This window comes from Hylobates moloch, unplaced genomic scaffold (assembly GCF_009828535.3).
Source record: "Hylobates moloch isolate HMO894 unplaced genomic scaffold, HMol_V3 SCAFFOLD_17, whole genome shotgun sequence".
In the NCBI taxonomy this organism is placed as follows: Eukaryota; Metazoa; Chordata; class Mammalia; order Primates; family Hylobatidae; genus Hylobates; species Hylobates moloch.
The window spans coordinates 77,924,860-77,941,392 of NW_026652292.1; the positions used below are offsets into that span (position 1 = coordinate 77,924,860).

Below are 16,533 nucleotides of genomic sequence, written 5' to 3' on the forward strand. Positions count from 1 at the left end.
TGAGGAGAAGCCAATTGCTCAGGGACAAGGAGAGAAGGGTCAGACCAGGCCTGGGACTCAGTTGGGCTCCAGAGTCTTCCATACGCCCTCTGTGGCTCCAGAGTGCTATCCCTGCCCCCTGACCATCTGGGGGTGGCTCCAGCTCTGCCACTTGCTAGCTATGTGTCTTTGGGCAAGTTTCTGAACCTCTCTGTGCCTCGGTTTCCCCAAATTCAGAAGGGCAATTGCACTCTGCAGCTCCCAGATGAGGATGGGGTAAGGTAGTCCACGTGAAGTGCTGAGAACAGGACCAGGCTAGAGTGGGTGCTCTGTAGGTGAGCTGCTGAGAAGGTCTGCCAGATGACAGGCCTGTTCTGCCTGGCTGCCAGGGACCCCGGGTCCCAGCCTCAAATCCCCCTTTCATCTGCTGTGGAGCCTTGGGCCAGTCTCTCAGCCTCTCTGGACTCTGTGTCATCTGAGGCTCGGGGAGGAGGGGGAGAAAGTCACAGCTGCAGCCATAGGCATGAGACAGGGACAGCGAGGTGCTGGGCAACGAGGGGCTGTCAGGTCCCTGGAGGGGCCCGGGGACCTGGCAGTTGTCTGGCTTCAGCCCCCCATGTCTTGAAATGAACCCCCTTTTCCTTCCAGTGGCCGAGAGTAAACATTCACAGGTGTTGGCAAGTGTTTTCTGCAAAGAGCCAGACAGTCAATATTTCAGGCCTAGCCAGACGCAGGATTTCTATCGAAACTGCAAGGACTTAACTCTGCTGTTGTAATAGAAAACCAGCCAGAGGTGCTAGCTAAACAAAGCATGGCTATGTGCGCAGAAAGCCCCATGCATGGTGGATTTGCCCTGCTGCCCACAGCCCTAGGCCTAGAGGAGGTGATGCAGTCTTGCTTGGGTCACACAGCCTCCCTTCTTTACTGCACACAGCCCCACGTTCAATGTCAGATGGAGCAAGTGCAGCCCTGGAGGGACAGGTGGGCCTATCCCGGTCCCCCATCCACAGTACAAGGAGCTCCTCACCCTGGTGGGTTGGGGTAGGGGTGCTGGGTGCCCCCAGCTGTTCAGACCACCCCTGTGAGCTCAGAGCCTGCACCTGGGGGAGTCAGCAAAGCGGGGTTTCTTCCACCCAAGAGTGAAGTCTGCAGCCATCCCTGCCAAGGACACAGGAGGTGTGATCCACACAGGCCGCCCGTATAGTCCTCGGGTATGCAGAGGTTTTTATAGAAACTCCTTCATCTCCCCATCAAGCTACTAATGACTTTCTTCACAGAATTGGAAAAAACTATTTTAAAGTTCATATGGAACCAAAAAAGAGCCCACATTCCCAAGACAATCCTAGGCAAAAGAACAAAGCTGGAGGCATCACACCACCTGACTTCAAACTATACTACAAGGCTACAGTAACCAAAACAGCATGGTACTGGTACCAAAACAGAGATACAGACCAATGGAACAGAACAGAGGCCTCAGAAATAACACCACACATCTACAACCATCTGATCTTTGACAAACCTGACAAAAACAAGAAATGGGGAAAGGATTCCCTATTTAATAAATGGTGCTGGGAAAACCAGCTAGCCATATGTAGACAACTGAAACTGGATCCCTTCCTTACACCTTACACAAAAATTAATTCAAGATGGAGTAAAGACTTAAATGTTAGACCTAAAATCATAAAAACCCTAGAAGAAAATCTAGGCAATACCATTCAGGACATAGGCATGGGCAAGGACTTCATGACTAAAACACCAAAAGCAATGGCAACAAAAGCCAAAATAGACAAATGGGATCTAATTAAACGAAAGAGCTTCTACACAGCAAAAGAAGCTGCCATCAGAGTGAACAGGCAACCTACAGAATGGGGGAAAATTTTTGCAATCTACTCATCTGACAAAGGGCTAATATCCAGAATCTACAAAGAACTTAAACAAATTTACAAAAAAAAAAAATCAAACAACCCCATCAAAAAGTGGGCAAAGGATATGAAGAGATACTTTTCAAAAGAAGACATTTATGCAGCCAACAGACATATGAAAAAATGCTCATCATCACTGGTCATCAGAGAAATGCAAATCAAAACCACAATGAGATACCATCTCAAACCAGCTAGAATGGCAATCATTAAAAAGTCAGGAAACAACAGGTGCTGGAGAGAATATGGAGAAATAGGAATGCTTTTACACTGTTGGTGGGAGTGTAAATTATTTCAACCATTGTGGAAGACAGTGTGGCAATTCCTCAAGGATCTAGAACTAGAAATACCATTTGACCCAGCCATCCCATTACTGGGTATATACCCAAAGGATTATAAATCATGCTGCTATAAAGACACATGCACATGTATGCTTATTGCAGCACTATTCACAATAGCAAAGACTTGGAACCAACCAAATGTCCATCAATGATAGACTGGATTAAGAAAATGTGGCACATATACACCATTGAATACTATGCAGCCATAAAAAAGGATGAGTTCATGTCCTTTGTAGGGACATGGATGAAGCTGGAAACCATGATTCTGAGCAAACTATTGCAAGGACAGAAAATCAAACACCGCATGTTCTCACTCATAGGTGGGAACTGAGCAATGAGAACACTTGGACACAGGGCAGGGAACATCACGCACCAGGACCTGTCATGGAGTGGGGGAGTGGGGGAGGGATAACATTAGGAGAAATACCTAATGTAAATGATGAGTTAATGGGTGCAGCACACCAACATGGCACATGTATACCTATGTAACAAACCTGCACATTGTGCACATGTACCCTAGAACTTAAAGTATAATAATTTTTAAAAAGCACTTGAAATGTAGCTAGTGCCAAGGTTGAAATGATAATATTTGGGGTATATTTAGTTAAATAAATGTTATTATTAAGATTTTTATTACTAAAATAATTTTATCATTAAAATTTATTTCACCTGTAAAAAAAAAAAAAAAAGAAACTCCTTCATCTCCTGACACCAGAGGCACGGCCTGCTCTCCTGGAGTCCAGCCACGTGAGCTCAGCCACACCAGCCCCATGTCAGGCTAGAGGAGGTGGCTACACCTCCAGGAGCCATGGCAGCCAAGCTGCACCAGTCTGCCCCCCGGTCATCCTCTCCTGTAAGGTGGGCACAGGAACCAAGTGCTGCTCGCTCCTCTACAGGGCAAATATCTGCTGACTGGAAATATAGCCAGGTACGTGAAATGAAGAAGCATCACTGGTTGGTTCTGGCAAGGAGCTCAAGTGAGAAGCAGGTATGCAAAGCACTCCACAAGTGCCAAAGCAGTGTGCAAATACTGGTTCACATCATGATGGGCCCCAGTGGAGATCCCACAACAAGCTAATCTAAAAACCACAGCAAGTAATTGAACTTTGAGACATGGTAATAACCCCAGAGAGCCGTGCCTAGCACAGGCCAGGCAAATAGTCCACCCCTGCAGGCAGGAACTGCCCATGTGCCAACCCCACCCAGAAGGAGAGGGAGGCCCAGAGTGGGCAGTGATTTGCCCAGGGCCACACGCAGAGCCCTGGCAGAGTAAAGACTGAAATCCTGACTCCCTAACTTCCAGTCAGCGTCCCTCCCACTGTTCTGGAGTAAACGCATTTCCACACCATCTGCAGCTTTCCCCATGGGGTGGGCACCCCAAGGACCCTGATGCCAGGCTGGCTGGACTGGCTTGTGTCCTCAGCAAGGGGGATGCTGGGTGCAGAGCAGGGATCCATGAGAGAGAGGGCTGCAGCCTTGGGCTCCACCGATTTCACAGAGCACAGCGAGGCTCATCCAGATGTCTCAGCAGGAGCCTGCTCTCAGGATGGAGGAAGCTGTCACCATGGCAACCAAGCAGCCACTGGAGTTAGGGATGGAGGCAGCCCTGCCAAGAGCCACAAAAGGCCTGCCGCATGAGCTCACCAGGGACGCCGGATGCGGAGGTGCCCTGGAAGGCCTCCCACACATGGAGGTTGTCTTGAAAAACTGCTTTTTCAGCAAATCTTCTCCAAAAGATGACCTGACTACAAACATGAGCTGCAAGCACTCAGACCAAGGCATGTCAGACCCTACAGGAGGATTCCTGGCTGCCACAGCAAAATACCACAGACCGAGTGGCTTAAACAACATGTGTTTCTCATAGCTATGGAGGCCCGAAGTCCAATAACATGGCGTCAGCAGGGCTGGCTCCTTCTGAGGCCCGTCTCCTCAGCCTGAAGGTGACTGCCTTCTCCTGTGTCCTCACATTCTCATTCCTGCATCTTAACATCTCTCTGTGGGTTCTAATCACCTCTTCTTATAAGAACACCAGTCAGATTGGATTAGGGTCCACCCTGCCAGCCTTATTTTAACTTAATCACCCTTTAAGGCCCCGTCTCCAAATACAGTGTCATTCTGAGGTTCTGGGAGTTAGGGTTTCAACATATGAATGGGATGGGGGAGACACAATATAGCCTGTAACAGCCTCGTTCCCTTCTCCGCTCAGAACACCTTAATGATGATGCAATTCCTCTCAGGGAGCAGAACCCAGCTTGCTGGAACTATGGGAAAGGTGCTGTTCTATTTCACCTCTCACTGCACAAGCCACTGAGCCCTGCACGCTCTCTGTGTGGTGAGCCCATCTTCACAGCTCTGCCATGGCCCCACTCAGGTGATTCATAAGTGCTTAGAAAGGAATCAACCAAGCTATGAAAAAGGAAGAAAGTCCTGACTTCTGAATCACAAAGCCCAGAGCTTGAAAGTCCAGCCCCACTGCCTAACATCTGTGTGACCTCTTGAAAACTCAGCCTTTCTGTGCTCTGCTTTTCTTATCTGTAGAATGTGTTGATAACTTCTGCTTTGCAGGGCTGTAATGAGGATTTCACCAGATGACATATGTCAAAAGACCCAGTACATGGCTATAGTTAAACTGAAGTTAGTTAAATTAGAATTCTCAATCAGACTCTTTCTCTCCCTCTGGGAAAAAAGCATACGGCTAAGCAGGATGCAAAAGGTACAGTGCTTGGCACCCCCTGGGAGGACTAGGAGGGTCTGTGGTGAACAGCGTGCCTTGGTTTCCAAGAACTGAGAGGGGGAATCCAAGGTTGGACACAGCTGGGATGTGCACCCAGGCAGCTGTACCCCCACAGCACTGAGAAGGAGCAGACCAGACCCCGCCCTGACTGCTGGGGCTCCCAGCCTGGCAGGGAAGCAGATTTAGCTCCACCATCGATCGATGGCCCAAGAGAGACACAGGTGCTCACGTCAGAGATTTATAACGAGGCACTGAGATGGTGTAGAGTTAGGGAAGGGCCCTCTGAAGCCCATGATGAGTAGGAGTTATCCAGGCAGAGTCAGCGGGTGGGAAAGTGTTTGGTGTGTGTGAGTGTGTGGTGGAGGGGGTGAGGGGGTTGAAGAGGGGGACTGCAAGGCTCAGAGGTGTGAGAGGCTGGGTGGCTGAGCATGAGGGAGGGAGGCACAGAGGGCTGGAGAGGATGTGGCGCCAGCAGAACTCAGAGGGAGCATAGGCTCTGTCCAAAAGGAGAGGAGTTCTAAGAGGGAGGGAGAGGCTCCAGGGTGATGGAGTGTGAGCTATGAGGGTGGAGGGGTCCTGACATAAGGCTGGGAGTGGCAGGACCCATCCTGAAGAGGGAAGCAGGCCAAGGGTGTGGGGCTCAGGCCTGGGGACAAGAGGATTTTAACAGGGAGCGAGTTCTAGAAATGCCAGGGAGGTCTGTCGAGAAGGGACAGGAGGCAAGCCAGAGTCGCACACCTCTACCATGCCACCTGCAGGGCAAACGTGAGGATAGGGAAGGGACAGGAGGTAGGCCAGGGTCACACACCTCTACCATGCCACCTGCAGGGCAAACGTGAGGATCGGGAAGGGACAGGAGGCAGGCCAGGGTCGCATACCTCTACTATGCCACCTGCAGGGCAAACGTGAGGACTGCCATACAGCTACTGACAGCCATACTCATCGCAAAACAACCTCCAATCTATCCTGCAATTGGGCCTGTCTTTCCACAGGACCTAAAACAAGAATCAAGAAATATGGCTGTCTCAACAGAACTGGGCAGGCCATCAGAAGGACACTGGGCTCAGAGAGGCCTTGGGCAAGGGAGCCCACCTCTCAGTGCCCATCTCCACTTCTGCAGAGTTGGGACAGTGACAGCCCCCACCTGGCGAGTGGTCATGAGACTGAAATGCAACCAGTGGCATCTTGCATTTGTTCACCCCAGCACCAGGCAGGCTGCAACTGGGGTTGTTACCATCATGACTGAGAGGCAGTGTAGCATGACAGTTAAGTGCATGGTTCTGCATCCAGGCGGCTTAAGTCTGAATCCCAGCCCTGGCACCCCCTTTCCCCGCACCCCCTTTCCCCGTTTGACTTTGGGTAGATTACTGAAACTTATTGTGGCTTTGTTTCCTCATCTGTAAAAGGGGGATATTAAGAATGCCTACCACATAGTGTTGTTGGGAGGATTCAACCAGTTAACATCGGCAGCATGCTCAGAACACCGTGTGACACAGCAAGTAGTGACCGTGGGGTGGGAGGTGGAGATGCTGACCTCGACCCAATGGCTCACAACAGGGTCAGCACCATGGACAGCGCCATTGCACGCAGGAAGCCCTCAGTCATGGTGGAGGCTGACTGACCAACTGCCTGGCCTTGTGAAGGCCCCAGAGCAGTTGTGTGCTGGTAACTTGAACAATACCCTCTCTTCTGGGGAGGGGAGAGATTGATTTTGTAGTGTTTGTAGATATCTGTAGAAATACTACCACCATGGCCAAATTCAAGCTACCAAAGCAATGTCCGTGAACATGGATTTGGGAAGAGATATGCACACCTGACAGTTACAAGCCGTGTATGACCTTGTGTCATGCCAGCAGCAGGCAAGGCACAAAGTCGCACATAGCCAGACGAAGGGAGACCTGGCAAGGACAACCCATCTGTCTCAATGAAAGCCAGCTTCAGGACACCAGTCCGCCAAGAGAAGGGGAAACTTGTGTCCAGGAAGGTGAAGCAACCTGCCAGGCGACCACGTGGCAGGCCCAGGAGAAAAGCCTCAGTGCCAATGTCTTTCCATCATGGACTTTCTAAGGAGGTTAGGGTCCTCCCCACCTTATCCCAACACTCACCTCACTTTATTGTGCTGGTTCCATTCTTTGAGCATCTACTCTGGATCAGGCATTATTCCAGGTAAATCAAACAAGGTGCCTGCTCTCATGAAGGTGCCAGTCCAGGAGAGAGAGGCAGGAAATGAACAGGGAATGAGGTAGGGGCCAAGCCTCAAGGAAAGGGGCTTGAGGGAGTCAGGGAGGGGAGGGACTAGTTCCGACAGACTGATCAAGGAAGGCGTCTCTGAGAAGGTGTCCACTGAGTGGATGAGGGTGGAGAAACTTCACAGGCAGAGGGAACAGACAGTGCAAAATGGCTCTGCTGCAGGAGATGGCTGGAAATATGGTGAAGAGTGGGGGGCCGGGAAGACTGAGCCCAGGGATCAAGGGGAGAGAGGAGGAAGTGGGCCAGGGAGGGGCCAGGGCCAGCTCCTGCAGGGCCTCGGAGGCCAGAGAAAGGGGCGGAGTTACTCCAAGTTGGGAGAAGTTGCTGAAGGGTTCTGAGCAGGGAGTGACATGATCTTGTCATTTTTTTTTTTTCTCATATTGTAGGAGAACAGACCGTAAGGAGACACCTGGGGAAACACAGCTAATGAAGCAATGATGCTGCAGCTCGGTGATTTGCCAGGCACTGCCCTAAAGGCTTCCCAGATGTCATCATAGCACCCAGTCCTCAAGCAGCCATATGGTGTCAGCAGGGGCTTCTCCTCACTTTACAGGTGAGGAGCTGAGGCACAGAGAGCCCAAGTGAGCTGACCGAGGCCGCAGAGTCCCTATGTCTTGGGGCCAAGGTCTGAGCCCTGGCAGTCTGACTCCTAGACCTAAGAAGGGAGGCCAGTCAGGTCACCATCATGATCAGGGTGAGACAGTGGCCTGGACACGTGCTGGGGGCAGAGAGGCAGGTGGGCTCTGGGTGCATTCGGACGATGGGATCATGGGACTCACTGAGATACTCTTCTTGCTCACCTAGAAAGTTCACCCGGGCAGCATCAGGATCCCCATTCACTCAAAAAGTGCCTTTGTGCCAATTATGAAAATACAGCTCTTCCTTGCAGAACTGAAAAACAGAAAAAGTCCCTTCTTCCCCAGATCATCACCTCTTTTGGGCAGCAGACAACCCATACAACTGTACTCGCAGGACCTGGCAGAGACCCTGTCTGCTTCCCTAGCACAAAGTCCAATGCTCAACACAGAGTAGACTCTCGGCCAATGCTGCTGAATGAACCAATGAATGCACAGAACCGCAGGCAGGTAGTGGCAGAGCTGGAGTCAGAACCCAGGGGTCCAGACTCCTGTAAGGTGCCCGACAGCAGGTCATGGGCTGGTGAAGGTTGCGTGTCTACACCACATCAGGCCCCATACTCATCGGCCATTCCACCTTTACAGCTCCTGGTACAGGAGACACACTCCCACGGGGTGGATGAGATAAAGGGGGTGCAGAAAGACTGAGTGACTGATGAGGGTCAGTGGCAGAGGCAGGGGTAGAGCCCGGGCTCAGGGTCCCTTGGCCCAGCACAGAGCCTGCATGCAGAGGGACCGTGTCTGCTCCCTCCTTTGTTCTCTGCACAGAAGACAAGCTGAGTCTTCAGGCAGGCATGGGCTGATGAAGGTTCTGAGCCTCCTGTGGTGAATCGCTGCACCCCCCTCCAGCCCACCTGGCCACGTGGACCTGCTCTGTAAATGGGAATTAGAAATTCTCCAGGCCGAGGCTTGGTGTGATGTCAGTTCCCACCATGAGAAATCACTAAGGGAGAGAAAAACCAATCGAACCATCTTTTAAATTCTCTGGGTGCTAAAAATAAAGCAGAGGTCCACCCGCTGAGACCTCCTGTGCAATTTGTTACCTTTAAGACACATCAGACTCAAGAAAAATCACCCAGTGCTGCGTTAACAGTCTCAAAATATTGGTATTAAAGGACGCGAGAGGTTGCTTAAACAGATGTTGAAACTGCACCATAGAAAACAGAGTTTTAACCATCAGAGATGCAGGGATTTTATGAGAATCGACCTTAAATATTTGAAGGGCTGTTGTTTAAGAGACAAAATAAACCATCCTCTTGCTGGGCTCCAATTAGGCACCAGGCTCTTTATGTGAAAGATTTCTTTATTCCTTACAAATATCCTTATAAAAGGGAATTTTCCCATTTTGCATTCAGGGCAGCTGATGGCCCAGAAGGCTGAGCAATGGGTCTGAGCCCAGGCCCGCCAGAGCCCAAAACCTGGGCTCCTTCTCCTGCACTTTAGGGTCTGGGGTCTCTGATTCCCCAGGTGCCCAGATCAACAAGGAGGTGTCTGTATCCTAAGACCACATGGAAATGGTGAACTTCCAGCCCACTCCCCCTACAACCGTTCACAAGTACCTCCTATTGCCAGGTCCTGTGTGGAGCAAGGGATGCAGAGAGGCCTCACCCTGGGTTCCTAATCTCAGGGCTTCCACCACAAAATGGAGGAGGCTGTCACAGTAACAAAAAACTCCATGTGACCGGGGGCAGCCAAGGAGCTGCAGGCTTAGAAGGGCTCTGACCAGCCTGTGGCAGGGACAGGTCAGAGGCTGTCCCGGGCAATGGGCTATGAGATGCTGCATGTGGGCAAACAGGAGTCAGCCAGGCCAAAGAGGCAGATGGCAGGGTCAGGAGAAGGGATGGCGGATGGCAGTGCTCCGTCTCACCCTGCCCCATGCCAGGGACCCAGCGGCTGAAGGAGTGAGCCAGTGTGACCCGAGAGGTGGGCAGGGGCTGGTCACCAAAGGCACAGGGCACTGTGGAGGGGCTCAGGCTTTCTCCAGAAGCCAGAGGGGAACCCTTGAGAGTTTTAAGGGGGGCTGACATGGTCAGACCAGAGGTTCCGATGAGCCAATTTCACAGCTGTGCAGAAGGCTCTGGGCAGGGCAGGGCGGGATTTGGGCAAGTGTCGGGGGAGAGTAGAGAGGGCTGGGCACCTCTTTCCATTCTGAGGGAGAGGGAGAGGGAGGAGGCTGGGAAGGCTCCTCTTGCGTGAGCCTTGGTGACTACACCGAGACAGGTCACAGAGCCTCAGTATCACCAGGCTCCCTCCCTCCACCTGAGAGCCAGTGACAGCATTCCAGCAGAGATGTCCTCTGAGTCACCTTTCTCATTGTCCGATGGTCAAAGCAATGCAAGCAATGCCCTCTTTTTCTCCTTTACTAAAAAACGTTTTCCTTTCTCTTGATATGGTTACTAAAAGTCATTTTTGCTGAGACGGGAAGTGATTGGACGTAGGAGATGTGACGCAGTGGAAAACCTCCAGTGGGCACGGAGGACTGAACAGCGTCATCGGGCCGAGCGAGGAACCCGGAGAGCAAGGGTCAAAAGGACGCAAACCCCAAGTCCAGCCCATGCCTTCCTCTGGCTCTGCGCGGACGCAGGCCTCCTGACCCTGGGTTTTTCTTGTCAGGACTAATCAGAACTGTCACCCTCTGACAGCCAGAATCCATCCCACTGAGACTTGCTCAGAAGGTATCTCAGACATTCAGAGCAATTCCCAGCTCCGCGTGGGGTCTCAGCTGCCTTTCTGGCCTCCTCCCATGTCAGAAATGAAACGCCTCCTCTCATTACTCGGCTGCTATCAGCCCCATCGTGGCACCTGCAGCCCACAGTCCTCACACCTTCCCTGCCAAGTGAGGCTTCTCTCTGTGGTGTGAGCCCTGAGTCTGTGTCTTGTCACTGCAGCAGCAGGCCATGGGGAGCGCCAGGTGCACTGAGGTTCCCCAATGAATAGATCCAATGGGGAGGTTTCCATGGCCACCACGTGCCCCTGGAGACTCCACTCAACTCCTGCCAAATGCCTAAGTTGCCCTGTCAGGGCTGCCTCAAGCCCAGCTCAGAATCTTGTGCATGCCATAGACACACATTCCTCTATCGCTAAGGCCAGATGCTTATATTTCGATGAATTAATAATCATTTTCACAGAATGGGAAGTTACACAGAGATCTGACACTGAGTTACATGGCAGGGTGTGTGGCCAGGGACGTTCCCAGGATCCACAGGGGCCCCCGATCTGCTGACACTCCTCCCTTGTCACTGTCCCTCACCTGGCTCAGATTCTTTGGTCAATAATCATTATTTTCACTCTCTTGCACACACCATCAGCTCCATGTCTACACCTTCACTTGGCAAAAACCACACCCCTGGCTTACCCTCCACCAACCTGAGGCCTGCAGCCAGCAGCAGGTGTGGCTGGAGAGAAATGTACACGGCTGTGCTGGCTGGGCCACCGACTCCCTGTAGCACCCACGGACCACCTGCTCCAATGCCGGGTATTTTACCAATGGTTTATCATGTGTCCACTCCTGGAGGTAGAATCTTTATCTAGTTCCAGCATCACCCATGAGGGCTGGCACACAATAGGTGCTTAATAAATACCTGCGGGTAAATGGTGTGCTCTGCAACATGTGGACAGGGCACAATCTGTGTGTTCGGGACGGGGCAGGAGGCAAGGCTCATGGTAATGGCCAGGGAGGACTCTGCAGTCCTGGGATGAACCAACCCCCTTTTCTTATTCACAACCAACTTGTTTGGATGTCCTGTGGCCACCCTGATCCAAAAATAGTTATGATACAACCCAAATCTATGACATCTCCATCCTTACAATCTCACTCCTCCACCGCCTCCCACCCATGGCCACGCTCTGGCCCTGCCTCTCACTCTCTCTCCTCGGGTCTCCTTGCTGGTTCCCAAGCTGCCAGCCTTGTCTGCTAGAATCCAATCCACCCACGACACACACCCACGACACACACACCTCCAAAGCTGGCTAGTGACACGCCCCTGTTTACCATACATCAATAGCTCGATAGCTTCCCGTCCCCTGGAAGCAGGCAGGTGAGAAGTCGGCACAGCCTCCAGTAATGTAACAGAGATGCAGACACGGAGACAGGATTCAACCCTTCTGATGAATCAGGGGGGATGTCTCTGTTTTGCACTCTCCCCCTTAACACTGAAGCACATGTTTACCTCCATCTTTTCAGAGAGAACCAGCTTCAGGGTCTAAGGGCAACCTGGAGAGAGGTTGCAGTGTCCTGTTCAGTAGCCGCTGGCCACATGTGGCTATTTCGTTTGAAGTATGATTAACCGGAACTAAATCAAATTAACGATGTCGCTCCTCAGTCACCAAGCCACGTTTTAGGCACTCAGCAGGCACGTGGGGCTGGTGGCTGCCACCCCATGAGTGCAGACAGAGCAGTCTATTATCACAGAAAGTTCCAACAGACAGGGCTGAGGCTGGATCTTACTCCCAATGTTGTGTGTGCATAACCATTATGGTTGCGGCTACCTCCTGTTGATGGTATGTGATACTTTAACTTATGATGGTGAGATTCAATTCCCTTTCAAAAGAAAGTTACTTAGACAAAAATAAAGCAACTTGATTTAAAGAAAACAACTTTTTAAAATGGGAAAAGTAAACGGAAGCACATGTAGCATGTGGAGGCAGTCACGGCTGTGGGGGTTTTGTGAATGACTGGCGTTCGGGGCCCCCGTCCCAGGAGAAAGCCCCCTGCCTGCACCATCCACAGCGCCACAGCTCCGGCACCTTCCACCTCCTCATGTGTCCGCCTCCCGCACACCCATGCTCTCAGGCAGCCTCCTCGAGCCCAGGGAGCTTCCTACCCAAATTCCTTCTCTGGCCTCCTTGGCGGCCCCCACAGCAGCTTGTCCAGACCCCGGGCTACAGCAAGGATGACTCCCTCACTTCCACTGCCATGGCGGGGCTGTGTCCCCCAACAGCCCCTGAGCCCTCCAGGGAAGGGTTGAGTTTCTCCCATTCATCCCCATGTCCCCAGGGCTCAGTGTGGGCCCGGGAGTAGAAAGGCGTGGGGAATGAATGGTTGAATAAATGAAATGAAGCAGCATCCCTTCCATACTCCAGGGCTTTATGGTTCTTTATAAAGGGCTTCGGCATCCATACACGGAATCCTCACAGCAGCCCAGACAGGAAAACCGAGCAGCAATTACCATCCCTATCCAAGTCCAGCAGGAAGGAGGCGGGGGCTCGAGAAGGGTGGCTGCCACTGTCCCAGGGCTGCAGGGGGCAGGCCGAGGCCAGGGCAAAAGCCCTGGACCAGGCATGGAGGCCTGAGCATGAGCCCTGGCTCTGCCCCTGCCAACTGGTGACTCTGGGCCAGTCCCTCATCTCCCCCAGCCTCCGCTTCCTCATCTGTGAAATGGGGTGATCATCAAATTACCACTGTCTCTGAGCACCAAGTGAGACAACGAACGGCAGGCTGATTTGTCAACTGCACGGTACCTTCCAGGCCGCTCAGTGAGCCCCACACCCTCCCCATCTGCAGACCTGGAGCTCCTGCTAGGAGACCACCCTTCCCCCACATCCAGAGGCTGGGGGCGGAGCTGACTCCCTCCAGCACCAGGGAGAGGTACAGGAGTCCAGCCTGGCCAACCACAGCAAGGCATTCACCCCCAATTAGAGCCCATGGGGTACCATCTAGGGTCCTGGCGGGACAGTTCAGAGAGAACTGGTCTCGTTTCTCCTGGACTTTATTCTGGGAGGGTGGGGCCTGAACTACTGGCACCTGAGATTAAAGCCACAGAAGAGAGCAGAGGCAATCAGCCCAGGGAGCCATCGCCCACGCCGCTCCAGCCCCTGAAGCCACCTGGCCCGCAGCTCTCTTACAATTATCCACATCAAACATGCTCGTGCAGCAGAGAGTCTAAGCAACTGCTGCTATGAGCACTGTGGACTGGTGGGGCCCGGTGGCCTTTCAGCTTCAATGGAGGGTCAGACAGATGTCCAGCCCAGCCCTCTATGTCCAGAGAAATCTGAGCTTCAAGCCTTCAAAGTGGCTTGGGTCCCAATCCTTCCTGGAACCTTCCTGGCCAGCCCAATCCAGCCTCCCAGCTCTGGGCACTCCATGCCTTTGGGACAGGAGAAGGGAGAGAGATGATGATGCTTCCTGACACCCACCAAGTGCTGACTTAGGGTTGGGCGCATCACACAGAGGGGCTCACTGATGGCACCCCACAGCTCTATGAGGAGGCATGATTGAAAAGACGGAGGCTCAGAGAGGGAGGTGAGTGTACTCACCCAGGGTCACAGAGCTTGAAGGTGGCAGTCAGACCCAAACAGACTTTCTGCCTCCGAAGCCCACACATGTGCCCCACACCCTCTGGCTGGCTCAGGGGACATCCGATGCTTTGCTCTGTTCCCTTCCTGCTGTTTTCCGAGGGTCTCCCTGCCCAGGGGTCTCTGGCTGTGCCTGGCTCTCAGCCCACAAAAGCCATTTGTTACTCTTTCACCCTTCCAGGACTGCTCCCTGCCTCCCCTGCTCCCCACAGCTATCCCAGCTTCTACTGCTCCGAGGGACACAGCCCACTCCTGACCACTGCTGGGTGCCCAGGCTGCCTGGAGTCAGGAGGCCATCTGGTTGCATGGAGGCTCTCAGGAGGGTCTTCCCACCCCTTCCAAGACACACGTGGGCGGCATCCTCCACAAAGGGCAGTGTGGTATGGAGGTTAGAAGCAGGGAGTCTGGGGCCTGAAGGCCTGGGTTTCAGGCCCAGCTTTGACACTTGCTGGTTGTGAGCTTTGAGCAAGTTAACTTGAGTGCTCTGTGACTCAGTTTCTTCATCTGTAAAGGAGACATAATAGTACCTACCTCACAGGGTTGTTGTGAAGATGAAATGAGTTAAAATGAATGCTTGTTGATGTTAGTCACAGAGCCTGGCACATAGAGCCTCACTGTGTGTTATTATAGTTATTATTATCATTGGTTGTATGCAGAATAGTGACATCACAGCAACCTGCCTGCCCACCCACCAGCCCCCTGGCAGGCCAAGCCTCGCCCCGCCTGCAGGCCGGTGCTCATGTCATCACCAGCTCTCTCCCCAGCATTCGGGGGAATCGTCAATGCTGCTGCCCCTAGCTTGCCCTGACACAAGAGAACACTGAGCAGGGGGCCCTCAGGACCCCAGCCCAGCTGGGCTTCTGACACCCTGGTTGTTACCTGAAGCCCTGGTTGGGGCTCCAGTGCTGGTGCTCCTATGCTAACACAGCCTGCCTTGGGCCCCAGTGGGGAGGGCCCCGAGGGGCCTTCAGTGGACACTGAGCAAGGCCAGCAGTCCCTCGTCCAGAGCAGCTGAACCCTGAACTCTGTCTCCTTCCTGGCCCCTGGTGAGGCCCTAGGATGAGGGGCTCATGACCATGCTGGAGGAGGTGATGGGTGCAATGCTCAGCAACCGTGACTTTGAGGTTTTCAGAAACAGACGTGACATATGATTCTGTATCTGGGCCTCACACACACACTAGGAGCCAGAGGTGCCTCACTGAAGAAGTTAAACAATGCAGCCACCCCCAAACCAGCTGGCTGCCAATCAAACCAAACCCACCACCCACCGGAAGCTACTCTGCCCATGGGAGGCACCGGCTGGGCCACAGTGAAGGATACTGAAGCTCCTGTCAGTGATGGCCAGGTGCCAGAGGTTGATGCGCAGGTCATCTGCCGACATGTAGGTCTCGCAGTCACTGTTGACGGAGATGGAGTTGATGTGGTAGGTGTGGCCATTGGCAAAGATCCTCCGAGGGCTCACCTCCACCATCAGATCCATGGGCTTCAGCACCGGCACCTGTAGAGGATGAGGAGGCAGGGAGGAGGTGAAGGCCAGGTGGTGGCATCAGGACATAGCATGCCATGAGCATGTGATCCCAACCGGAGGCCGGAACACAGGGGTGGGCGTCCATCCTGATCCTCCGTGGTCTGAAATAGGCAGTGACAGATGGCAAATGCCCGCCGCCCACCAGCCCTGCAAGAGAGGCATGGATGCTTACCTGCTGTGGGTCTGTGAATAAGTGGCTGAACCCTCCTATACCCCAATTTCCTCAACTCTAAAATGAAATGAAAAGATACTGTGGCAGAGCCAGCCAATTGTCTGCCAAGCCTCCTCGCCTCCCTCCTGCAATGCAGTGCTGTCACTGGGAAACAGCTGTCTACTTGTGGACTACATTTCCCAGCAGCCTTTGTGCCCAGACATGGCCACATGACTAGTTCTGACCAATGGGATATGAGCAAAGTGATACCTGGCCCTGATGCAGCTAAGCAGCGGGAGCACCTTCCCCACCTGGAAGGTGAGGACCCAAGCCTTAGGGACTGAGACTCACGGGATGGGGATGGAAGGATCCCGCAGGAGAGCTGTGTCCCAACCAGCACATCCACGCTGAACCTTCCCATAGTGAGAAATGCATTTCCGTGCTCGGCCCTGGACTGCTGGTGTTTTGTTACAGCGGTGGAGTTAGCCTGACTCATACGTACTTTCATCTCGGACGGCTGGTGTGAGGAGTCCTTGCCATGGCATCAGACACTGAGCTTTCACAGCCCTGAAGGTCCCTTGCACAGCCCTGACCAACCCTGAGGCTGTCATCTGGTCCCATCAGCTTTCCCAGTGGACTAGGGACCAGCTACGGGAGTGAGGCGTCACCTCTTGTTTATCTCTCTGTCTCTCTGGTGCTCAG

General features: G+C 53.0%; 1 protein-coding gene across 7 annotated transcripts in view; it reads right to left on the reverse strand.

Moving 5' to 3' along the window:
• The window catches only part of PPP2R2C (protein phosphatase 2 regulatory subunit Bgamma), a 244,447-nt gene that overhangs the window by 34,300 nt on the left and 193,614 nt on the right, over positions 1–16,533 (reverse strand). For all 7 annotated transcript variants that reach the window (XM_032135887.2, XM_058429969.1, XM_032135886.2 and 4 more), the window contains one exon: positions 15,473–15,650. In XM_032135887.2, coding sequence (XP_031991778.1) covers positions 15,473–15,650 — 178 coding nt within the window. The remainder of the gene's footprint in view (positions 1–15,472; positions 15,651–16,533) is intronic.